Raw genomic sequence first — 27,327 nt, 5'->3', positions numbered from 1 at the left:
AGGTAGAGACTGCGGCAGAATTGGCCAGTTCCTTGCAGATTTTAAAGAGTTCAGTCGAGTTGTTAGATGCTGCAGAGATGCGGGTTTGGATATGGGCTCTCTTTCTTGGTTAGGACAGAGCCGGTATTGCCTTTGGAGCAGCCGGCAGGCCAGTTTGTCAGAGGATGTACATGAAGCGTGCCATTTGCACTTGGCTTTGGGCTTCAGGCAGATTCGCATGACAGGGGCAAGGATATCAAGAGTATCAGATATAGCAGAGTGGAGACTGGAGAGGGCTGTGTCAGGGTGAGAGTCAGCCAAAGGGGCAGGGGGTGTGAGAAGGTGGCGGCGAAAGCCTCAACCGACACACGCTTCATGGGTTGGATGACCGAGAAGGTGGGTGGCAGTGATGGAAGTGGCTTGGCCTGAGGGGCAGGGAGGAGAGGAGAAAGTGATCACTCCAGAAGAGAGGAGTGGAGAGAGAGACAGAAAGGGGAAGGTCTGAGGAGATCAGAACATCCACAGTGTGCCCTGCAGAGTGAGTCTGGCCAGAGGGGAGAATAGTGAGTGAGAGAGAGAGAGTCACAGAGGTCGCAAAAGAGTCCAGAGGGAGGACAGGAGTCATCCAGGTGGATGTTGAAGTCTCAAAGAAGGAGGAGTTGAGTGGTTGAAGCCAGGAGTGAGGAGGAGAGGTCCGCCCACCCAGAGAGGAAGGAGGAGATCTGACCAGGTGGCCGATAGATAGTAGCCACAGTAAGGGAATGGATTGGGGAGAGAGAGAGCCTGCAGACTAGGCATTTAAACAAGGAGTAGGCCTGCGTAGGAGTGACAGAGGCAGGAATCCACTCGGGGAAGATGAGGGCTACACCCCCCCCCCCCAGAGCGATTGGACCTGGGCGTGGAGAGGATCTTGAAGCCGTCCGGTAGGAGCGTGTTAAAGCTAGTGACAGAGCTGGCTGTGAACCATGTCTCGGTCAGAACGAGGAAATCGAGGTCAAGTTCTTCCAGAAGGTGGCAGATATCAGAGAAGTGTTTGACAGCAGAGTGAGAGTTTAGAGTGGCAATATGGAGAAGGTTGCCATCCTTGAAGGACTTCCAGGGAGGGGTACAGATCAGAGGTATGCCCTTCAGAGGTGTAGAAGGAGCCTGAGAGGGGGCAGAGAGGGAAGGAGAAGGCAAGGTAGCCAAGGAGGAGGCAGAAGGGGGAGGTGAGGTAGCCACGGAAGGGGGAGAGGGGACAGCAGGAGAACGGAAATTGATGAGGCGCGGGAAGCATCTATTAAAGCGGTGAAGGTTGGCCTGAGGGCCTTGGACCAATACGGTCTGATTTGAGTAGATCTTAATGATGACCTTAGAGGAATGGAAGGAGGCCAGGAGGGCGCCCCAACGGGTGCCATCAATAATGGGAGAAGGGGAGAGCACAGAGACCATATGAAGGGTCCATAGGTCTGGCTAAGGAATGACAAAGAGGATGTCAGTGAGACTTTCCTTGGAGGAGGCACTGGTGTCAGCGATAGGGAGGCCTGGGTTGGAGACCAGGATGTCATCCTACCAGATTTAGTGAGGAGGGCAGGATAGTCAATAGAGAAGCAGTTAGAAAAATAAGGAGAGACAGAGAGCACCATAGAGTAGGTAAGGAGAGGGGAGAAGAGGAAAGGAGTGGGAAAGGGTAGGGGAGAAACTAGGGAAAGACACAGGGGGGACACAAGTAGAGGAGACAGCGAGAGGCAAGACAGAATGAGCAGTTGGACAAGATGAACTAGCACAATGCAATTATATTTTACCACCTAAGTTTGAGAATCCTGAATAGAGGGAAAAAGGCCTAGGTTTCACAGCGCATTTCCGAATTTCAAGACAGTGCAATTTATTTATTTAATTATTTATTTTAAAGTCTGGATAACACATTTTGTTTGGTCTTGGTTAGGTGAACATCACAGCTAACAAATGATGTGATGACATTTCGACAATTTGTTAATCTGATGCCTTCATCGGGACCAGTAGCGGGGTGGATATGCCAAATTGGAGACTCATATTTACATAGATTGCCACCCCTGTAATTAGAGACAATTTCTATTCTTGTATTCTTTATTTCCTTTCCCTTTGCTTTAAGGAAGACGGCTGTGGGAAGTGGCCATCAGTCCCTTTGCCTATTAGAAAATGTCATGCCCCAGAAGAATTATCCATGGCCGCATGGTTTCAATATTGAAGTCCTTCCATTCTCGAATTTTGTTACAGATTATTCTCCAGATAGAAATGGCTAATTCAGTAAAATGGCAAAGACCAATATGGGAGACGCGACCATCCCCCCGTGTATTAACTTACTAGGAGTCCCCATGATTCAAAGTCCCAGAAAATGAACAAAAATATAGGCCTTCCTGGTTTGCCATCAACATTGTGCTGCAAACATATGTGGAGAAAATGGGCAGGGCTTAGCCCTCTTCTTGGGACCTTCCGATACACAAACACGTCCTGGGTGGTGAAGACAGGGCCATATTGGCCTGGGAGAGCTATAAAATCGAGTCAGAGCAGTAGGGACATGAACAGGGAATAGGCACCAGGCGTGTTTTTTTTTTTGGGTGAGGTCGGAGGACGACCAAGAGATTCGCAGGATGAAGTAGGGAGCGGAAGCTTCTGTAGAAAGACTGTGGAACAGGCAAGGGATTGGCTTAGGGTGAAAGTGGCTCTGCAGTTGAAGTGTGCGTGTTTGAGTGGCATGTGTGCAGTGTGATGAATCCAGAGAATGATGCCCTCTCCCCAAGTGGGAGCCCTCTCCTTTGGGACTACGGAGGTGAGCCCACTAAGAGTAACACCCCTTAAGGGAGAAGGAAAGTTGGATCCCACTGGGGAGCGACACCTCCTTAAAGGACAGACCATCCCTTAAAAGGAATATTTGTTCACTTCCTTTGTACCGTCTAAAATCTCAAATGAGAGTCTGAAAGTAGGTTGTAATTAGTTGCACTGATGTATATATGAAGAAGTTCAACATGGACTGTAACTAGCAAAACACAACGTTGCATCGATTATTTGCTTAATACAATTTTGTATTATTTAGGAAGGGTTTTGGAAACTGAAATATGCGGTACACCATTCTTTTTAGCTTCTGCACCTCTAAAATGACAAGCACATATTTCCACACCCTTCACACCAATATCAACTATTGTTTTGCTGTCTTCAGTAGGATAGTATGCCAATCATAGAAGGACCCTGCCAGCTTGTGCTTCGCTACGCATTTGCATGCTTACCATGCACTAGGGGCATAGGAACTGGCAGCCAAGCAATTCAGCTGCAAAACTAATTTTACACCTTGTTTAACAAAAGTAGTATACCCGTGTGGTGGCATGCTAGTCACAGCCTCACCACCCAGGTTAAGGGTATTCTTCACAGTACCAATGACTCCCAATGACTCACCACCACATCCTGGCTTACTTGCCCCACCAACATACAACAGAATATGTGCCTGGCATAAAGGCATCTGAGTCGGGCAAGCTTTGCTGGTCAGGTTCTGCACTGCGGACATTAACACCAAGGGCTTCCATGACTGAAACAGACTGAAGACCACATTTCCAGCTGCTGTAATTACCATCACATTGTGCTGCAAAACCTGCAATTTCAAAGAGAGCTACCCGGGTGACATAACACGCACACTGCTTGTACTGCCATGGACTCACCTACCCACAGCAGCCAAGTGCACATCTACACCCTCTGTGCTGCGTCATCTGTTTAAGGTATACGCAGGCATGATGCCTGAAATAAAAAAAAAAACAGTCGCACTGAATGAGACCCCTGAACTATTCACAGCAAAACGTTTTGCTGCCTCCTTCAATTAGATATTTGTATTTTAGCATCACGCCCACTAAATAGCATACACGTAATAATGATGTAAAGAGTTTTGTTACGCACTGACCAGGCCCACGTGGGCATCAGATCACTGCCCAGAGTGTAGATTATGGACGAACACGAGGGAAACATTATAACGAGGCCTAATGGAGAGCATTGAGAGGGGTGCTACATAGTTTGCACTACTGGCTCAGAGGAAACGACAGAAATATGCTAAAGAGAAAGTGAAAACCTTAAGAGAAATTGTTGCAGCAGCTTTGCCTTGGCCAAGTGGCGGCAACAGGACATAGTTTAGTGGCCAATTAATCAGTTGAAACACAAAATGTTGGGCCACGTCAGACTCCCAGCAGTCTATTGTGGTACTTGCCACAGTTAACATACGTTGTGGCAAAGAGCCAACACAGCGCTTTAGTTCACTCGCCCCCATTGATTCAGCTCGCCATACATTAGTGCCCCAAGTAGTTCTTACACAGGCTCTTCGATTTTATGGCATCTGTGCCCACGCCCTACTGCAGCACCGAGGCCATATCCGGGGCTTACCCTTGTGTCATTCACTGATCAACGCAGAATGTTTCAAACCAATGCACTCTAAGACAGCTTAGGTGGTGGTTTCGGCACAGTATAAAAGCAGATCAACAACATGGAACATAATTGGTCACATAATCTTTGCTCCCCCAGCTGGTGAGTTCCTCTCATGTCAGTGTCAAGGCTGGAGCATCTGCTGGAGCGCGATGGACAGACCATAACCACCCTCTCCCGCCCCGCTGTTCTCCAGTCGCATTCCCACTTCCACATGGACTATTCTGATCGGGCCACTCGTGGCACAGGCCTGGCAGTTTTCCAGTAATTATTGTTCCACATCGAAGGCTTAAGCTGACAACACACCAGGTCCAAGGCCTCTACCAATTCAGCTAAACGGTTAAAGCACTTGTTAAACCTCTCACACAACCAAACACAGAGAACATATTTAACTATTTCGAATGCCTCACATAGGTAACCGAGTTTGAGCTAAACCCAGGTATGCATGCATGTATGTATGCATGCATGCGATTAAAGTGCAAACCTAGCTGGGAAGCAACGCAGAACTGTGAAAACTCATACTTGACGCATGGTCCGTCCACAGAAATGATCCACATGCAGCCACACTCTTTCCCACGCTGCATCCCACCTATTGTTTATCACTCTTCACCATCTTTACCATCCCCTCATCTTGCCCAGCTTCTTCCTTTCTGTTTACACAGATTGCAGACTGGATGCCCTAGGCAAGGGCACAATGCACCACTGTTTCTGGACTTGCCAATTGCTTCAGGTTGGCCACGGTGGCGAGTTGGCACAGTACAAAAGCTGCTTATCATATGCAATACTGCAAAAAGATCAGACAAGGCAGCAAGTAAAGATAACGGTAATCATGCACCAGGAGGGTGGAAGAAAGAAGCGTGAAGCTGCAGGATAGACTACACACACATAGTCTAAGCATAATGCCCTTTGTAGATCAAGGTGGGATCGGAATGTGCTGATGGTCCGCAAGTTGGAAGGACGTTGGTTCCGGAGACATGCCCGTCATTGTGTGGAGAGTACTCTCAGGGTGGGCTGAGAAAGAGGCAGATGTGTGTCACAGAAAGGGGGGGCTATGCAGAATGGTGAACCATCAGTACTAAGCAATCGTGTCTCTGTGTCTTCACACCTAATGAACTTTGCACAAGGGTGACAAGTGCATACTTCCATATCGAGGCCTCATAAGCTCCACCGGCACGCCACCTCCTCCCTCTGCATACCGGGCAGGACAGACTCCCTGATGAATCATCCAATGTGCGGTGTTCCATCAACATTAGAGGGGCATTCCACCAGGCTGGCCTCACACTCAAGTAACAAAGTGCTTTGCCTCAAGGTTTTCCACTAGCGCTGCCCTATCACAAGAATTCAGGTTTCTGCATTGTTCAAGCCATTCACTTTGAAGTGCCTGCATGCAGTGATGCACTGATGTGAAGTCTCAATGCGCTTACACTCCGTACCAGTGACCCGCCATCATCCTATCTGCGAATGACATACAGTCCTCCACATCAGCCACTCCAGTCAGGCCTGAGATTGGTGAACCTGCCATGGCTGGATTGCAAATACAGGCCCTATTGGTGTTCCATGTCACCGATTCCAGCAATCTACATCTCAAGTGAGCTCATTGGATGGAAAATGGTGTACCTGTATTTTTAGAAGCAAAGGGACTACAGGACAGTAAACCTAAGAGAGGACTACTCGTAGGTTTAACTGTTTGTGACATTATCTGTGAATTACATGAAGATACCACCGACATTTTGAAGGCCTATATACAAGCCTAAATGAAAACTTCACTACCCAAAATAATCTTGATTACAAGCGCCACATCACCATATCACAATTAAAGCGGAGGGAATAACAATAGATAACGTTGTGATTCACCTCAGGGCACAGATTAAGTATTGTGGTTTCCACAGATTTTCCAAGGAAGAGGCACTAAATTTGGAGGTGACATAAGGATGTGAATCAATGACTTTTTGCTCTAACTTTTTACAGAAAACTCACACTCTGGGTGAAATATTGGCCATGGCTAGAACGGCCATGATGACTGAGATGCACAAAGGAAAAACTGCAAAAGATTTAACCCTCGCCAATCTGACTAGTATGCGCAGTGCTACAATTCTCAAAACCCACCGGGAAGACATCCTTCTGGTGTGGATATGGCTTCCCACATGATGGCATCTGCCCAACAATGGGTCAATTCTACAGTGCATATTGTCTATAAAATCACTTCCAAAAAGTACGTAGAGTATCAAAATCCAACCGCTTACCAGCATTTGGCCAATCTTCCACATGAGATGCTCAAAGATCCACAGAGATGCATGCCCAACCAGGCTATACAGAGAGAACGTCAACAGGCTCGATGACAGACAGACATGATGAATCTTCATAATGGAGAATCTTCTTAATGGAGATCGTCTTTTCAAGGCTTGACTTAAATAATGGATACCATTAATTGGAACAGGACCCATCATCAAGGTTCATCACCACTCTGCTACTGATAGGGGATTATTCGGGTACGAACACCTAAGCCTTGGTGTCTTATCTACAGCCAGGATATTTCCAGATGATCATCACAAGAGCATATGCCAAACACATCAGTTGCTCAACTTCAAATATCCCAGTATGTGGCACCACATGAGAAAACCACAATGCAATCTGTGAAGGGGCTGCATAGCATTGGAAGAAGCAGCATAGCAATGAATAAAGCTAATTGTGAACTCAATAAGCACACTTTGAAATGTTTTCGGGGACATCTTTTCCAAGGAATGCTTTAAGCCAGACCTTGGTAAGGAGAAGGCCCCCAGAGCTCCAAGACCACAAAGACGGTCAACATTAGGCTCTTTTCTTTAGATCGCAAGTTATTGGGCTAAGTAAATTCAGAAGTATACATCCATTAGTGTCCCCCCTATGCAAACTCATCCAACATCTCCAGGATTTTGCATGGACTGCCAGAATATCAGAGTGCGGTTCATCCCGTAAAGCAGTGCAAAGAAACAGTTTTTCACAAGTCCAACTTGGATCCAGATCTCTCTATGGAACTCGCCATCAATACATGTCTGGTGGGGTTAGGCACATGCATACGCAGTTTCAAACAGGGTCAGCCTCCTTATCCTTATAAAATTGTGTCATAAACTAGCAGGAAATTTGTATTACCGAACAAGCATATTCTCAAACTAAGAGAACATTGCAGTAGTATTGGCCTGCGAACACTACCATCTATTCCGTTTGAGAAGGCTTTCACCATAATCACTGGTTATCAGATTCTAAAAGCAAATTAATGGCAACTCAAAAGCAGAAATGCCCCTGTGCAATGCCCGACCTGGCTTATGACTGCTAGAATGTAAACATGATTTTATTTTTATACATAAACCAGGAAAAGATCAAAATCAGGATATCTACCTGTCCTGACATCCTTTACCAATGATGCAGATCAAAGGGACGTAGCCATCAGACCAATACGTGACTTGCGTAGTGCACAATACACAGCCCCATTCACTAAAGCCGTCAAACATGGGTACAGAGACAAGGACTGACTGCACACTTGGGGCAGTCACACAATCCCTTCAATCTGGAAGATGGCATAACACAGAGCAGACAACTCATTCCAATATCAACATGGGTGGCCTTGAAGATGTTCTTGCTTATCGAAGATGAACTTTACATGACCAATTACAGAATCATGTTTAGGATTAACAGACCACCGTTCCATCGCAAGATCATCATGCTAATGAACTGTATCGTGGCATATCATCCACTGTGTATTACAAAGGAAAGTGTGGTTCCCAAGGATGAATTTGCTGATGGTTTGCCAAAGTATAGCTCCCTGTACATTTACTGAGCTCATAACAAATGACTCCTTTACCAGTTTGCCTCGAAATATCAACATCAACTTATTCCCAGAGGCCAAGTCACACCGGTGCCTACACATTGGTTTTAGTGGACGAGTTTTCTAGATATAAAGATTTGCTGGCCATCCCAGCGTTGGACAAAATATTTTCTGCCTATGAAATCCCCAAAATATTCCAGACTGACAATGCCCAGCCTTTTGGCGGACAGGACCTCAAGCTGGTTTTGCAATAACTGGGTTTACATTACTGCAGAGTACCTCGCTACTAGTCACATAACCGGGATGGTACAAGAGAACTCTGCAAATCTGCTCCAAAACTAAAGGCTTGATGGCACATGCCCTTTGTCACCTGCTGAGGGATTATCGCAACACCCCACTCAAAAGAACTGAAAAATGCTGTCAGAGTTCATGTTTGGAAAGACAATAAGAGCACACATGCCACAAGCGTCTAGTGAAGGGGCCACCTCGAACGTCATGTCAGGCCTGAGATATAAAGATGCCAGTCACAAAGTCAGTAAGAAAATAGAGGCCCATTGTTGAAGTTGGCACGGTAACAGCAGAAAATTGAATGTAGGGCACAGAGTGGGAGTCTAATGAGGGCAGTTACAGAATTTAGAATGCACCTGTAGAGGGCTTGGGCCTATCCTCTAATAAACAAATGTAAATAACAGGTGATATGCTCCGGTCCGCTTATGTTATGTTATGTTAAAGGTACTTGTATAGCGCACCGTCACCAACGGAATTGATCCCTAGGTGCTCTGGCAGATCTGTAAACAGGAAGGATGGGTAGGGTTAGTCGGGAGGAGGGGAGCAGGAGAGTGGGAGAAGTGATGTGCTGTTGGCAGCTTCAGCTCGGTATACACCGAGTGCTGGACATTGGTGCTAGTATCGGATCCAGCGAGGCCTCGAGTGCTGTGGGTGAAGTTTATGTGTTGTTGATGCGGTGTGGTAAAGTGCATGCGGATTGCTGTGAGAGAGATGGTTGTGTGGGTTTACGTATGCAAAAGATTGAGGGTTGGGTTAGTGGGGTCTGTATCCTTATTAAGGTAATTATGGTTCTGTTAGAGTTGTATGCCTGTGGGTTGGGTTGTTGCTTGTTCCTCGTGGGTCGACTCGCTTTGGTGGTTCTGTGCAGATCCAGCTGTGTCATATTGAGTAATGTTTAGATTGGTAGGTGCGTCTGAACCCGATCTTGAGGTGTGGGACTGGGTAGGTAGTATCTATTCTCAGGTTATCTATTGTGACTCTAGTCGATTGAGGCTTTGAATGGTTCAGGGTCGGAGCCGTGTTGATGTGGTGTCCTGGTGCATCTGTCTTGGTGAACCTGTGTGTTTAGTCATTTGTTTCCTTCTGTCCTGACTGGTTGTTTGGTTTCCATGGGGTGAACATCCTTGGGGCTATTGTTTAGCTGTAGTTTAGTGAGATGGGGTGTTGTGCTTCCTGCTGTGTATTGGTGGACGGTGTGTAGTGATGAAACATTCTGTTTCTCACCTGCTGGATTGAGGTTTGTGGTGCAGTGCTTCCTTTCCCCCTCTATATTTTGTCCTTAGGGATTAGGGCCTTAGGGCTTATCAAATGTAAAATTATAAAATAATATTCATAGGGTAATTGCACCGACTGGCCTTAGTTTATTGATACAACTCGCCACTTGAAAGTATTTAGGTGCATTTCTGGGACTAAGTTCTTTACTTCTTGTAGCTTTAGACCATAAAATAGGACATTGCCAGCAAGACACACTTTTGGCTTGTTTTCAGGTGCACCACAGAAATTACGACCGTAGCAGCTTGAGAGGAGTAACGCCAGAGAAAATCCATATCTCAAGTGGCATCCTGGGGCCATCTACTACAGACTCTGATGCAGCAAATCCATGCTACAGAATCAACGAAGGCCAAATCAGGACTCCAGGAGGAGGACTTCATATGCCTAAAGAATTCCTTTGACTGCAAGTGGGCTAGGCACTTTATTCAGAGTGAAGAAAAATCATCATCATATTTCGCTTTGTGTGGACAACAAAAGCAACTCTGATATACATCTCAAATATCTAAAAACAGCGAGCAGCAAAGTACACTTCAGATCATCAAAAATCACTAAAAATAAGAATACAGATTAAGAAATTAAATTCATAAAATTCTTATGAATATGCCAGGCGGAATGTAAAAGGTTTTTAAAATTAAAAGGTTTGGTCTTGAAATAACATCATGGGTGGTGGCAACTTTGAAAATTGATACAGTGCATAGTTCTATTCTTTACAGGAAAAGGTAAAAGTTACTTTTCTTATACTTGCAGTAGTACAAAGCACGGAATAATGAGAAACGTATATCAGTTTCAGCTGCCTGGTTATACAATGTCTACTCAAGGAAGTACAACCAAGTGGGATTAATTCATGAATAATGTACCTGCATTAATATCTCCAGGTCTAAAGTAATTTGGGGGAATTTGCGAATGAATGAGTCACAGAAAAGATTCAGATGCAAAGGAACATTAGTATCCTCCATGTAAAACTACAGTTGATCAGGGAATCCACACCAGCCAACACCATAGCTGAAAAAGACTCCGGTATATGCATACAAGCAACAAGAGAAAGGAAGGGAACTGAAGATGCAGCAAAGCAAGCAGGAATGTAACACTGATTGAAGCTATTTTTACTGCTGTGGAAACCTCAGCTATTTGGATAGTAGCAAGAATTGTCCTACCATGATAGTGCAGTTCAATCATTCTGGCATCAGAGGCCATTTTGCGAGACCATGCAGAAAGAAACAGTAGACAAATTCCTCAATTAAGCAGTTATCCGGTTACCAGTCAAATGGTCGAAAACATTTGGTCGACAGACAATTTGGTCGACACCATTTGGTCGAATGCCAAATGGTCGATTTTTTTTTTTTTTACCCATTTTTTGGTTTTTTTTTGGGGGGGTCCCCCCCAACCTCCTTTTTTTTCTTTTTTATTTTTTTTCCCCCACACGAAAACCCACAAAACACATATATATATATATATAAAAAAAAAAAAATTCGACCATTTGGCATTTGACCAAATGGTGTCGACCAAATTGCAGTCGACCAGTTTGTCGTCGACCAGTTGACTGGACACCCAGTTATCCATCCGATGAAGAACAATTACCTAATATTGTAGGACAGTGGTCTGCAATCTTTGGCTCTCAAGCCAGTCTCACCTCCATGAGAAATGCTTCACAAGTTGACACTAATGAATGCAAAAGGGCTGCTGAGCCCATCATTTGCACTGCTGCACATCTCCTTTGAAATGTACAGGTCATCATTGAGGATACGATGATCTGATCTGTGCATTTCTAATATGAAGGCAAATGAGAAAAGCACATCCTCTGCGCTTTTTACGTTTGTGTTCCCATTTTGTATCTATCATTTCCTTAGTCACAAGTAATACTGCTCCAATATCCTAGAATGCAGTATTACCAAATGGCAGTTTTCGAGCCAGGGAAAACCCTCCAATACATTTATTTATACAAGCAGCTCAAATTGCAGTTCAAAGGTTTCACACCTTTTGAGACTCAGCTTCAAATGGTTTTAATCTTTCAAGCCTAGCTGAAACCCAATTTTTTAAGATATGCGTCAATCTTTTTAAAGCTGGTTTGACTATCCCTAGGATCCAACACTGAAGCCAGAGTTTATTATGAAATGCCACTAAAATTAGAAGCCCCTTTTCATATTTGTGGGTCCACAAACTGTGTCTCTATGAACAGTGTAATTTCAGGAGGTTCCTTCTGGGAAGGTTTGCACTCAGACTTTGTGATAACGGGTCAGTCTAGCGACAAATAACATGCAATTTCATAGTGAGAACTGTCACCTATTTGGAACCTCAAATTTTAGGGGAAAGGGTCTGCTGAAAGATAGACACGGTAAAGGTATTGAGAGCAGCACCTGAACCAACACCCAAGATTCAACTAAGATCCTTCCTTGGTTTAGCTGTGCACGGTGCAAAGTTTGTGAAAAAATAGTGTAGACAGAACCTTTCTTTGGAGAAGAATCCTGATACAAAACACTAAAATCATTTGTTCAACACAATGTGTGCCTGCCTATTATGATTAAACTGGAGATTAATGTGCCCCCTGTTTTGAGAAACCTTGAAACCAAGGCAGCATTAATAACCACCGATTAGAGAAACTTCTAAGGAGTGGTCAAAGATCAATGTAAGAAATTAAAAGTTCAGGCAGTGAGGTTTTCATTACAAGCTTTAACCGATGCTTATGACACTACTCTCAGGTGAGACTTTACCATGGTATTTGGACCCGAATCGATTAAGACAACACAACACAACATCCTATTAATCTTCTAGTGACCGAGTATTGCAAACAGGTGACAACTACCGATAATACTGAGCAGGCCTTGAAAACGACCAGGAGGTTGAAACACGTGTCGGCTGTGTTGCTGTACAAATAAGTGGAATACACCACATACTTTATGCAATAGAACTGTGTGACACTGTAATTGGGTTACAAATTAATCACCGATCTGAGCGCGAGTTGCCCTCCCGGATCTCTAATCTCTTCACCTCCCTACATACACTTCAAACATTCTCTCTCCTTTATCATGAAGAGTGTGCTTGAGCTTGGGATATTGAACACAGGCAAGCATGACTGATTGTACGCGCCAGCCAGAAGGAATATTCCCAACATTTCCCCTAAACCAGGGGTTTACAACCTCTGGATCTGCAGTTGTTTTCGACTACAGCTCCCTTCAGCCGTAGCGATCATAGGCAATAGTGAAGGACCATAGGAGCCACAATCCACAACATCTGGAGAGCCGCAGGTTCCAGACTCCTGCCTTACACTAATACACGAGGATTCCTTAATACTAATCAACCAATGAAGTTTCCAATTGAACCAAATGCTTTTGTCTAACATAAAAGTGTAGAAATCCAACATATTAATAAACACTGATATACTTATGTAGCGGTTACAACACGAAAGTCCCATGTGATGCAAAACATTTTCTTCTGGGAGATGTACTTTGGCCTGGTTATGAATAATTCTTACCTCCAGAAATGAAAGGCGTAGAGGGGGCTGCACGGGCTGCACGGGCTGCTTGGGGTAGGGCTCAGACTTCTTGGCGTGAGACTGAAAGTTAAAATAATATCTCTAGTGACACAGAAAATAACTTGGAAGCGCCGCGCTGCAATCAAAGTGCTTCTGACATATATTCAGGAGTGGGAGCATTTGCCACCCCATCACTGTAGCATCAAGCCATCACCTGCACCTCTGTTGCTGCCACAAGCTGTTATCCTCTAAACTGAATACAAAGTTAGACGTCAACAAGGAGAAGCATCTGGCAGGGGGCCTGAGGATTACCTTCAGATGTTTAAAGCAACAGCACTCCCCGAAACAAATCCCAAAAAACAAAGAAAATTGAGAATACGCGATGTTCCAGTGAGCAATGCAACTGCCCTGCACAGGTGCAGGGGAATGTGGGCACAATCAGAGGATTTTCCCAAATTCTGTGACAATTCTGGACTTGCAGAGAATCTAAACTCTATCTGCCAATGGATGCAGAAATGATTAATTACTTTTAGGATAATGCAGGGCTATCTTTTGAGTATCCATGTTCAACACTGGGCAGATTTCCGCCAAGCAGTTGTTATATCTCAATAACATGAGCAGCTGAGGGGACAGCCAAAAAAAAGCTGCTTGTTTGTCAACTAATAAAGTCCAAGTAGCGGATAACAATGAGTTTAAAAGGAGTCCGTCAACATAGCCAGATGCAAAGAGACCTACAATGACTTCAACGGTGACAAGTGGATCATACTGGCAAAATTCCAAGCATCAGTAACGGAAGACCAGTGGATAGAATTTGTCTGCCCCATTAGGGGCAAGAGGGGGGGACAATCTCTTCCTTTCCCAATGGTGAAAAAAGGTAATTTGTTATGGAGTGCAGAGGTCTGAAACCTTTGCCTCTCCAGTAATTATGGACTACAACTTCCAGCAGCCGTGGCCAGCATAGTCAATGGTGAGGCACCCTGGCCATCATAGTCCAAAACATCTGGAGAGCTACGGCTTGCAGACCACTGATGTGGGGATTTGGCTACAGCTGTATGATGTTGCTTCTAGACATAATCAAATGTTCATCTTAAGATACAGGGAATCGAGCCGTTTACTTCATCAAGTGAGGTGAAGGATAGAAATGCAGCCCCCGAAATAGATGCAAAGACCTGCCCATCTTCAGGGATTGCAGGCACATCAGCGAAATGAGTGTGCCGATCACAGGTCGTGCTGCAAAGTGTAATCAGAACTTGATGGCTCCTTGGCAGATATCCGAGAGGAGAGTGCAGGTGTACAACAAGTGTAAAACGTAAGGCGAAAAATATCATGCGCCTATTAATTATGCACATATCAGACATTAGGAGAGCTGGTTCATAGGGCATGATCACGCTTTAGGGAAGCAGTGAAGTTATCAATTTAGTTTACATGTAGGGTTTCTGTTTTAACGTGTTGGGGGCATACTGGAGTGCGTAACGTGTGTGCACCAAGTCTGATCTTACTTGTGGTTTTGTTTCTTGAACTTTGGATGGTGAGAACTGAAATATTTTTGGTTCAGCTGCAAGTCACAAAGCTCCACAGCCAGCTCGTAAAACTAGATCGATTGATCCCCACTTACGCTGATATAAACACAACATTAGTGTAGACGGTGCATATCAGAAACCGTTCCAGCCAAAAAAGCAAAAGACAGGGTTTTGGGTGCAAGGAAGCGCAACGTTAGTGCCAAGATGTGGATTCAGCGCCTTGGTGTAAAGCACTCTATAAATCAATCAATCAATCAATATGGAGTGGTCGGCCTACCTCAGACCAGAGGACGCAGGTCTCCATATACACTTTTGTGAACCACATATCCTGGCCTGAACTGAAATGCTCAGAAGTATGTCCTGAACAAGTTTTGGGTGGCTAGTGAAAAGAACAGGACCACCTGGAGCAGAAAGCATTGCGATGCAGTGGGCAAGAGCTGTGAAAGTGATGCCCTTTGACAATGATCTTTGTCTTGATTCAATTAAGAGTGAAGTGGACACTAGTGCTCTCCTCCTGAATCTCGCCAGGGAAACACTGCAGCCCATTAGACTATAGGACCACAGCAATCATGTCGACTTGAAAGAGATGCCTCCTTTTCTGAAAGGGGCTAAACTCTATCCAGGCACACACTGCCCAAGCAGGCACTAATAACCTGGAGTTTCTGCCTGCCTACGACTTTAATAACATCACCGACAATCTCAGGGAGAAAAGTGTGTCCACAGCCACATGGATGTTTTATTTTATTGTTTTTTTTTAACGCGCCTAATACCATACCTCAGTTTGGTTTTTAAGCGCGGATCCGGGATTGGAACCTCTGTTGCTCTGCGTAGTCTTGCTTCCAAGACCAGCGCGTTGCCCCTGTGCTATCCTTCATTCACATGTCATCTGCGGTCTGTTGTGAAGAGAAACCTTTCTTAGCTATTATTCATAAATGGGTAGGAGAATCTGCTGGTCGTTTTAGTAAGACACTTGGGTACGATTTTGGCTCTCTTGTACCAACAGAATTCCCAAATGGATCTTGAGGTGATGAAATCTGGCAGAAAGTGTGAGTAGCTGATTTAGATAAACATCCAGCGTTACGTGTACATTATAAAATAGCCCTGCGCTTTTCAACTCTACTAGAATGTTCTCAATAGACTGCAGGTGCAAACATGTCCACACACCTGCAAGGATTCTGATCGTCCACCTGCAGTTTGCAGAGGTTACTTTGCAGCCCATGTGTATTACACAGGGAGCCCAAGGAATGTAGTCCTCCTTATTCCATCATCATTGAAAGGTGGATCCTCTCACTAGTGTAGCATGCAAACGCATTATTGGGGTACTCGCGGAGCATGGACCTAGCTTCCGGAAGCAACGGAGCACTTTACAAGTCTCATGGGGAAGTGCATGGCAAGCGATGAAGATTGCAAAGAATCAATGCAAGGGCGCAAGGGTCTAATAATGGGGGAGGGTGGGCAATTCGGCAGCAATGGATCTTCAAGCCACCATGGAAGGAAACGGGGGAAGGAAGGGGTGTAGATCGTCCAGTCTCAGGTTAGGAGGGAGTGTGGACGAAGCTCAATCAGATCTAGCCATCTTGTCTCCAATAATAATGTGCCCAAATTCTTGCCAACTTTCTCTCGACATTCCTATCAACCTTCAGTGGGGACCACTGGAACTTTACTTACTCCATTCTCGACTGCTCATTAGGCCTTCTTTGATATGGATCGGCTTTGGAACAATTAATCTGCCTTGTGGCGATTGCATGCAATTCTAATTGTGCTAAAATGGTACCTAATCAGTACCTTGGTATTGACAAAGGGCATCAGCGCTGCCAACCACGTTCACGGCTTGAATGAAACCGGTTCAGCCATAGAGATGCTAGAAATAACGATCTTCTATAATAGAAAGTCAACTACCTTTTAAGTCACAGGTACTTACACAGGATAATCAAGGTCACCTGTAGAAGGAAAATGTATCTTTTAGGAGTCCCGTCTTTAAGGTACTTAGAGAGCCTATTGAGCTCTGCTCACTTCTCCGAGGTTATGTAGCACTGATGGCAGAGAAGTTAGTCTGTGCACAAGGCAGGCACCTGATCTGTGCATCGTCATTCCTGGGTCTGCTAGCTTTGTGACCCCTTTCCTCAGAGCGGCCGGGGAGAGTTGCTTTATCTGATTGGTGGCATATTATGACCCTGCTAGACATTAGTCTATGGAAAGGTATTGGGAGATTGGTGAAGATGTGATTGGAAAGAGACAATGGAGAATAGAATTACCAAAATCGGTATCCAGTTAAATTTTCGAAAACCCATTTTCTAAATGCCATTTTTTCGAAACAGAAATGCTGGAAAAAAAATGCTGAATGTTTTTTTTTATTGTATAGGTTTTATTTTTGTTTCGTTAGTAAAAAAAGTATGTATAAAAAAACAGGGGGTTGGGGGAGAACCCCCTCATTTAAAAAATAAAAAAACCATTTGAATGTTTTTTTTTACGGCATTTTGGGGTCGAAAAAATGGCATTTCGAAAATGTGACGTTTTCGAAAATGTCACTATAAACCACCATAATCATAGAGGAAAATCAATTGGGCTGCGTGGGAGGGGATACGGTTGTCGAAGTAGGGATGCATGTTTCTCAAATGTGATAAGATATTGGTAAGCATGAGTTTTGGACTCAGGAGAGTACATCTCAGTTTAGAGCACAGTTTATTGCGATGGCAATATCAAGAACCGACAAAGCATGGTACTAGAGGTAGTTAGGTGGTGAGGGGTTGCGTGATGGACTTGAGAGATGCTCAGGGACTAGTAGAGATGATCCAATAGTAAGTCAGGGGCACCCAGGACAGAAAATAAAAATACCAAAATAACTGTGATACAGAAAGACACGATTCGAATATAAATGGAGAACAAATTAACATTTTTTAACTGGAGGAACTCATCTTTGTTCAGAGAGTGCTGCTGCTTCAATTATGATTGCATAATAAGGAATTGTTGAAATTTAACAAACTTATTCCAACTTCAGTTGGAAAATCCCCTGCAGTTCTCGATCACTCACCCTATAACAAATCATTGACACAAAAGTTGGATATTTATTGGTATGCCATAAACAGAATGTAGCCAGTTATCCTCATGTGTTTGTTAGTGCTATGATGGAGTGCAACCCCAATTCCACAACACACCTTCTATAAGGATTCCTGTAATGAATGACATCTTTATTTTACAAAACAATGGGCCTCATTACGACCCTGGCGGTCCGGGAACTACGGTACCGGTAAGCATGCCGGTACCGTAGTTCCCGGACCACCATACTACGGGCTGTGCTCACGGGTGCTTGACAGCCAACCAGGTTTTTCCTGGCGGGCTTACCGGCACCCGCGAGCACAGCACGTCGGATGCACCGGCACAACTCTGCATGTGCCGATGCATCTGACGTCCCCATCCCCATTCAACCCTATGGGGCAGAATGGGGATCAGTAGGCCCTTGATTCCGGCACCCGTAAATGGCCAATTACCGGGTCCACCAAGCTTGGAATAACCCAGTTCTTGCCCATTCACGGATGCCGGAAAAAATGCAACTTCACGGCTACCGCAAGAGTTGTAATGAGGCCCAATGTCTCCATAGGGGTGCAAATGATGGCCCATAGTAGTATCATGTGAATGCTACAAACCTAATGGAAAATATTCATTTTTGCTTAAATGTTTTATAATATTTGTTAATATTTGTTGATTTGTATAAATTAGTGCATGTATTCAGGGAGTGTCCATTGGACATATTGAAGGTGAGAGTAAGACACAGCAGCCGCCTAGCTCAAGGGCAGCCGCCATATCCATTCATTACAACTCCCACTTTGACTGTGTCTATTGATATGTCTGTAGACTTCTTAGCCTCTCATTTGTCTGTTTGTCACACCCCTTCCTATGTTTGATAAGATAAGTTTAACCAGAGTGAAACAGTGCCCTGATGCCCTCGGACTTGGGTGCTTTACAAATGCAAATAAATAAAATACAAAATAAATTAATTATTTGGGGAGGTGAGGTTTACGGGGGACAACTAGAACTAACACAAAGTAAGTTGTTTTTGCAGATATTCAAATTGATTTACCATTACTGAAAAAGTCAAATTCAGCCAGCCGCCCTGTCACTTAAAAAAATGTGATTAGGGTCCATTTCCTTTTGAGTATTTAATGAAGGAGCAGAATAATGTTGACTGAACTCATGCTGGAACAGCACCAAAAAAGGTAGTGGAACTGGGACTCCAATGGAGGAGAGGGTAGACTGGAGCGTGAGGGTCAAGGGGTTATAGTGGAGGCAGGTTGACAGTCAAAGTGGGTGAAATAGGAAGAGGATTGCCTTCTGCATTGTTTTGCATTATTTTCCTCCGTCAGTTGAAATGTATGGGCTGCCTCGAGAAGTCAATTGCCAGCACTTGCTGGTCTAACCTCCGCTGTATCCAACTCCTCCCTGAAAAGATGCTGCTTCATAAGGAGCCTGAAACTTGTGCTTATACGAATGCAATTTGGAAATGTATTCCAAAGGCTGGATCCCAAGATTGAAAGTCTTTCATCTCCTCTGGTCTTCCAGTGTCCTATAGATGAAGACTGTCATCCTCTACAGACTAAAGGCTCCATCCTATGGGACCTCCTGTGATGCTATCCTTAAAGTGGCCAGGAGCAGTCACGTGGATCCATTTGAAGATGTTGCAGAGAATGTTAAGCCAAATTCTTTACACTACTAGAAGCCACACAGCAGGCTCTTGCGAGCATCTTGGACAGGAACATTTTTGCTAACCAGTTTTGGAAATAAGACACATGGAGTCTGCTAGTAAGATACATTGAGGTGGCCCGCAAGAGTGCATTAAAACAGTTCAAGCACTTAGTCACTAAGGGCCCTACTACAACGGCACACATGTCATGTGGCACGAAAGGACATGGCCGACAGAGCCACCCGATGTTAAAATTGCCTCCCTTGTGAACGGCCTGTCTTAGCATTTAACCTGAGATGACAACTTGACATTTTCCAAAAATCAGTAGGACATGCAGTGTGGAGAGGAATTCCTTCTTAGTGTTAGCAGGACTGCCTCCATCTTCCAATGGCTAAGATAACGTCCGCTAGAGTTCAGATGTCTTTCAAGCATCATGAACGTAAGATCAAACCGGTTTCAGTTTGCTCTTAACTGCTATCGGGTGGTAAACGAAGAGGTATGCTATAACTTCACACAAAAAACATTCCAGAATGGTGAACAGGTTTGCAAATAGTAGTGGAAGTGTTAACTATCAAAAAATAAAATGAGTGGAATTCAATTCCCGATAGTTCATGCTCACTGTGCACTCCGACTGAGTGCTAATGCCATTTGAAGTTTAATACTGTCCTATGGGCTTTTCTTTTAATTTCTCGCACGGCAGTCAATCAGCTGTGCTTCCAAGACATCGATGCTAAATGCACTACTCTCTGTGGTAACGACAGGCCTACACACTTCCTGGATTTCTTTTCACTTGCTCCCAGGGACATGAACCAAGGTGCGGCTACTCCGCATCAAAACACCCCAGCAATGACTTCAGCAGGTATGCACTTTGCGGATGAACTTATTCTAAAATGGAAGACAGCTCTCAAGCAAATTGAAAAGGAACCCAACAATAGGACATAAGGACATTCTGAATGCTTAACTTGACCCTAATAAGAGTTCCACTAACATACCCTTACCAACCTTTGGGAGCAAGATCATCCCAGTTAGTTTTGCACATATTGTCTTCAAAATTAAATTATTTGTGGAATTTGGAAAAGCGAGTTTAGAAAATAGAAATGGGGCTCGTTTGGTGGTGCTGTCTTAGTTCGACTTTTCTCTTGGTTTCTATGGGTGAACAGGGGAGCCTCCTCAGTGCAATGCTGCAGGGTTAAGGGTCACGGGGCGTCTCAACAGTGACGTGGCTCAGCAAATGAACGGTCATGGCCGTCTTCGGGAAAAGGGGGCGTGTACCTGATGTGTATGGCCATGCTGACGTGCAGCAGCGCTCAGGAGAAATTAAGCACGTTTACTGTGGTCCAGCAGCAGCTCCCTTGGCGGTTATTTCAGCAAATATCACTGAGCATTTGCAGAGCCGGTTGCTCAGTAATGCGAGTCTCCGATTGGCCCACAGCGTAGAGCAGCAGTGTCGGGCTGCACTGCTTTATAAAAGCGGAGATCGGAGCAACTGAAGGGGACAGCGCGGGGTTTATTGGGAGCTTTTATGCTGCGTATGGGTGTAGATCTGTGGCCGATTTAACAACACAGGGACCTTGCCGTAGCCTGTCCCCTGCAAGTAGTTTACACGATGCGATCAGCTACGTCGATCAGTGCCAGTCACACAATCAGTGTGCGAATAACCCCTTTTTAATTACATATTTGGGGAGAACTAACGAGCATCTCTGCACATGCGTGGCAGCTCGCTGAGGTGGACATGGTTGAGGACAACAGCTCATCAGCATTCTACCTGGGTAGTAAACAGTGCGGCCACACTGATCATACGCGCGCATATCCGCAGAACTCACATCTATTGATGTTGATGTGTAAATGTAAGCAGGCCTTCTGAAAGGCATGATTGGGACCAGCAGAGGGGGGGGGGGGGGGGGGGGGGGGCAGACACATCCACACAACCACGGCCTGCGGAGGCACCTTTCAAGCAGCCACCATCATGCTAGTAACACGGCGCCGAGGTATTGCGGCTGCAGCCTCGCACTGCGGCTGGCGGCACCTGCAGCCCCTTCCCGCGGCATGCGTGTGTGCGCGCGAGCCGCAATGCTGCGCACCTACCGGCCCCGTGCACATACGCCTAGCAGCAGAGGACGCACAAACGCCGGAGCCGTGCAGAAGCCATTACAATATTTAAGACAGAAAATACTTACTCCAAGGTCAGCCCTGGAATCCGCAGCCGTTCCCGCTGGGCTTTCATGGCTGGTCTATTCTACCCCTGCTCTACTGTAACCATGACACGCTCGCTGTCAGCATCCTGGTGCTGACAGAAAGCCAAAATGAACCACTACCGAGGAACGGACTAACGCTCTCTGGGGGGAGGGGGAGACGGCACGTTTGGGTCCTTCCACCTCCAGCGGGTATGTAGAAATGTCAGCGGCTGGATTTAGGCTGCCAACACTCTAGGAGGCGCGGATTTTATTTCTTTAAAGGAAGCTGCGGGAAACGAAGGGGAAAAGACTTGCTTTTTCGTCCCCGTCGCAGCACTGACACAAATGCTCTGCACCTCGGAGAAAAAATGAGAAGTCGTCCTTGCTACGCAGAATGACAGCTTCTAGGACGTAACAGCCAATGTACGGCAGGCGCCGCGTATCACGGCAAAGGCCAGGCATGGGGCCCCTCGCACGGAATCCCCGTAACAATACACCGAGCGCGCGCGTGATATTCCCGGGCTCAGGTGGATGCAGTGGTTATAATAGCCGCCGAGACAGTTATCCCTCCGCTCATGGACATAAAAATAAGACTCAGAAAAAACGTCATGATCGCATTACAACGATGCCCTATTTAGTGCCTTGAGAGATAAAACGGCACATAGCATATTTGCCGGCGTAACTTGTTGGCAGCCCCTCCTTCCAGCCAAAATACATGACCTCTGCTTGAACTTAAGTCTCAGGAACATTGCACACCGACAGTAAAACGGTAAAATGAAATGGACCTATATTTCAGATGGAAAGTCAACCTTTAGCTGCACTTTCTGTACGGCCACACGGAATAAAAGAAGGTGGGGGGTGGGGCTGTATACCCTCTTCAACTGACGTTTACTGGAAACCTTCCTTTGCGTATCCCTTCTCTATTGAGGTGTGAGTGGCACAGCGTGCTCCTCAGAGGGGGGCTGGAGAAGTCCAGGTTCTTATAAGACCACTGCGTGCTTAAAAGGCGTGCTGAGTGCAGAGGGGGACTGGGATGTCAACAGTCACAAACAGCAACTGGGACACTATGAGACTGTATCCCAAAAAGTTTCATAATTCAAGCTTTCTCGCTCTCTCACACACACTCACCACTTTGAATGCCCATGTACCAGTGGTCGAAGTGGTGGTGGGGTTGGGGGGGGGGGGCGGTGCTCCTCTACTTTTTTAATTACGTTTTACTGTTCCTATATTTTTATTTTAAAAAGAAAGCATTCCGGAATGGCTTTGTTTTAAAATAAAAGTGAAGGAAGAAGTTGAAACTTACACTTTCAATGCACTGCACTGGACATTCCCTCAAATAGCAGGTGCATGTGATTGGGGGTTTGTATTTTGCGTGGTAGGGGATGTGGCGATGGGGTTTTTGGGGACTAGGGGGCAGGCCAGCAGGGAACATTGTTCCACTACTTCTTTTCGTACACTGCCATGTACCCAGAAAGAGTCACAGAAAAACAGACTTGTACACTCACTGCTAAAACGGCAGTCACCAGTTAACGGATTAACGTTCTTCACCAAACACTTTGCTCTGAATCCATGCACAAAGGGACTGGGCATGTGACATGATAAAAACCACAGGAAACTGATAGTAGTTCATGTTTTGATGTGCAGCACTTACTGTCGTGCTTGACAGCACCAGTGTTATTAGTTATTTAAAAAATACGCAATATATCAATCTTAAAAGATTGATAAAAATTAGTTGGTCCTTTTGGTACTTCAATTTGTGACAAGCAGTGTGCAAACAGATCTCTGCAGCACACACTTAACCCACTGTGCTATCTGACCTGCCATACCATGTGTGCATGTGACTTGCTAGTGATCAATCATCTGTATGGTAGTGTCTGTGGATGCTGGAGAAGGCTTTCATTGGAGGAGTCGTAAATGTAAATATTCCTAAAAAATGTGTGCGAGCAAACAAGCGTGCAATGATACACCAAACAAGGGAGGGGGGTTGTGTTCTACTTTCCCAAAGAACATGTTTAAAATGATCGGAGATACTGGTGCATTTTACAGCGCACTTTATAAATGGTATCAATTTTTAGCACATTTTTCAGTCGGTTTTGCAGGGTAACTCATGATAAAATCATATTCCAGGTCACCAACAGAAAATAGGATTATTTTACAGTGCATTTCTATGATTTCCACACAGTATATGCCAGTATTCTATCACTGTAAAACACATTTTCATGCTGGCTGTGCCTAATAATGGCAGTACTGCCACTGTAAGAAGACTATGAAACCCGGAAGTGGCCTGCAAGTGGGCTGTTAGGCTGTTGAACTATGCCCAAGCACTGACTGCCGCGATGTGCCGAAGATTGTCTGCGTTAGAATTTACGTTCGAATTCCATTGAATGAGTGGCGCGCCCGTTGGCAAGCTGAAGCTGCGAGGGAGGCGCAACGTGTGACAACAGAATTAACCCCGCCCCCGACACATCCTGCGTCATCAGAGGTTACTATTTCTGGGTTGAGAGCGCGCACCGCACGCGCATCCGGAAGTGGCCCGCAAGTGGGCTGTTAGGCTGTTGGACTATGCCCAAGCGCCGACTGCTGCGATGTGCTGAAGATTGTCTAAGTTAGAATCTATGTTCGAATTCCATTGAATGAGTGCAGCGCCCTTCGGCAAGCTGAAGCTGCAAGGGAGGTGCAACGTGTGACAACAGAATTAAGTAATTAGTTATTTTCTCTTTGGGACATTGTGAGCTCTACTTGAGGAACTACTTGACGAACTCGCTGTTCGCTTTTGCTGCAATAAGTGAGGAAAATAATACCCAATTCTCTCTTGTTTCAGCCCCGCCACCCCGACACCTCCCACGTCATCAGAGGTTACTATTGCTGGGCTGGGAGCGCGCACCTCACACGCGCCCTCGGAAGTGGGCTGTTAGGCTGTTCTAATGACTAATTTGCTTTGTTTGATTCTTCTAATACATTGTTACTACTCAAATTCATTTTGGCGTAGTACCTTCTTGAAACTGTTTGGCTGTGTGTTGATTATTGCGACAATTTTTGTGTTAAGTGAAAGTGTATGAGGAAGGGTATTATTTGAAATGAAACGAAGAATACTATACCCAATGATAGAGAGGAAGTACAATTCAGTAGGACCTAAAACTAGGCGCATGAGCATAGCGCAAGCGTCAGAGATGCCTTTGCCAGGATCATCTGACACAGACGAGGACTTAGTGGAATGTGCACAGCAGTGCTCCCTGGAAAAGGTAGCTAGTGCTAAAGGGGAAGGAGGCACATTTAATTTAGTGCTATAGGAGTCATCGCAATCGCTGTTTGTTGAGGAAAGAGATGGGGAACCTTCTGTTTCGAAAAACAGTGATTGCATAAAAACTATGATAACAACTAAACATAATGGTGATAGCAACCTTTCGTTTCTTGATACTCCACTTATTTTCTCGACAGGGGAAACATCTTTGATGATGCTATCGCAACACATGGAAAATAGTGAGTAGGAACTCACAACAAGTAAATTAAGTCCTGTAAAGGAGAATGTAGGGGTAAGAGAGGATGATAGAAATGTAAATACTCTGATTATGGATGAACTAAAGAAGCAATCACGACTCTTAAATGAGATTGTACTGGTGTTAACCTCTAGGCCAGAGGTTTGTTGTAAAACATGGGTAAGTACGTCCATAGCGAAGGTCCAAACGGATGCTGCATCTGATAATGGCAAGTCAAGTGCGCAAAGAAAGAGCTGCTCAATAGCTACTGCGAAGGGCACTCAAAAGTGTCAACTGGATAGTGTAATATATACCACTGAAGAGGAGGGGTCCAATAGGGACGTGCTGTATGAACAAGAGAAGCAAAAAAAAAAAATAAATGTGGGCCCGATATTGGATATGCTCCTATCTTTGAAGCTCTAGATAGGGATGTGGTTAGAAATGATAGGAAATCTGTCGAAGGAAAAGAAGGGGATTTAGCACTTGGTGATTTTATGTTAAAAATCTCTAAAAGAAAAGAAAAAAAATGCTGCGGCCCTAAAAGGTTCAGAGTACCTCATCTAGGAAATTCTTAAAACATCCTAATTTAAGGAATTAGCTAATTTACCCGCAGCTTAGTCCAGAAGTGATTCTGGTAAATTAGCCTCTGTCTGGGATAAATAAAGTACATACACAGCCCGAGGAAGAGTGGGAAGGTCAAAAAGAGACAGAGCTCGGATATGTTGCAAGTACTAACATGCTTTCAGATGCACTGAAGAACAAAGATGTCAGGCAGAATCGATAGGAACCTATGATCAATTGAGAGAGGGGTTCAAGATATTTTCGATATTTTCAAATACCCTGCAGCCATTTCACCACCGAAATACTCCCACCTCTGTGAGACCTGTGATTTCCACAGCTGTTGCTGGATGGAGTAATAATCTGAAAACAGCCCTGAATAATGCCTTAGCGGGATGTTCTGGGGCACGGGAATCGAGTACTAATGAGGCACACATTGTGCAAGTAAATGATCCAAAACTTAATGGAAATGGGAAGAGGGAAATAACCATAAAATGGGTGACGAAATAAATTGTTGGAATTGAAAGGGGTATAGAAACTGGAGATTGCCTGAATGAAAATGGGAGGGATGGTCACATTAACAGGCCAGTTGATTATACCCAGCCATCTGAGATGCAAGTGAGAAAAATCATTGAGGAGATTATTTTGAAAAAGAATTTAGACAGAGATTTACAGGACGAAAATAAAGGAATAGAGACTGCAATACCAAACATATGCTAAATCCAAAGAGCAAAGCTCCTTACCCCACGAGGAAATGCGAGGGGATGGACCTAGATATGGACATACAAATGAAAGGATGTTCGGTCTCCATGCAATGAATAATCGAGTAAATAACATAAGGAAACCAGTATTTCCAAATGAGCCCAGCTTGATTCTGCAATATATCTTTGAAGAGGATGGCCCAAGGTCCTCGTACAGACCATATATATTAAGCCTATTCGCAGATACAGATGAGTTAAGTTAGATAACTTCAGCTGACATAGATTTGGTCGAGTTCATAGACACATTTTGATTTGACTATGTAAGATTGTTGATTCCGTAACCTCTTGTTAGGGCCCTGCTTCTAAAGGAAGCTGGGGCACTACAAAGGAGAGGTTTTGAAATCTTTAATTTCCAGGTCAATAAATTGAATTATGACACAGTTATGAATGGATTTGAAGGTAATCGTCGTCCAGAAAATGTAAGAGAGGAACCGATGAAAAATCAGGAATGGGAGAGGGGCCTAGTAAAAGACATAAATGAATGGAGGGATTTGGCCCTTTCTCTAAAGAATCAATTACTCGGTTGAAAGCCCTAGGGCAAACAATTTAGCCAAAAGAACATTAGACTAATATCATGGAACATTAGGGATAGTTCCCACTTGTCAGTAAATCGAAAGGTATGCCAATCACTAGCGGACTATGATATAATTCTATTGCAGGAAACCTGGGCCACTGTGCCAATTTTGTGGGATGGCTTCAATATCAAATGTATTAGAGCAAAGGCTGGCAATAGGGGATGCCTGAAAGGAGTTTTAGCCCTGGCCATGAGAAATGATGAATCCATATATATATATAGAGAGACTGAAGAGTGCATTCAAGACTCTATTATGGTAGTTACATGTAGAATAACTACAAATAAAGATATAGAATATCTGATGATAATAAATATCTACTGGAACACTTTGGAGCGCAATGACAGTAGCCTAGAAATGTA

At 44.7% G+C, this 27,327-nt stretch overlaps 1 protein-coding gene across 4 annotated transcripts in view; it reads right to left on the bottom strand.

The window, feature by feature from the left end:
• Positions 1-27,327, bottom strand: part of MAST4 (microtubule associated serine/threonine kinase family member 4) — a 2,307,007-nt gene that overhangs the window by 790,543 nt on the left and 1,489,137 nt on the right. The window contains exons 1-2 of one of the 4 annotated variants that reach the window (XM_069627382.1): positions 21,602-22,128; positions 13,227-13,307 (exon numbers count right to left, since the gene is read on the bottom strand). The exons of the other annotated variants lie outside the window; for them this stretch is intronic. Of the exons in view, the coding sequence (XP_069483483.1) occupies positions 13,227-13,307; positions 21,602-21,648 (128 nt within the window). The 5' untranslated portion in view covers positions 21,649-22,128. Of the gene's footprint in view, positions 1-13,226; positions 13,308-21,601; positions 22,129-27,327 lie in introns of those variants that run through there. 4 annotated transcript variants of the gene reach the window in all.

Source organism: Ambystoma mexicanum, chromosome 6p, assembly GCF_040938575.1.
Source record: "Ambystoma mexicanum isolate Mex_15411 chromosome 6p, UKY_AmexF1_1, whole genome shotgun sequence".
NCBI lineage: Eukaryota > Metazoa > Chordata > Amphibia > Caudata > Ambystomatidae > Ambystoma > Ambystoma mexicanum.
Note: the sequence above shows the minus strand (reverse complement) of the source record. Positions and strands in the feature narration are given on the sequence as shown.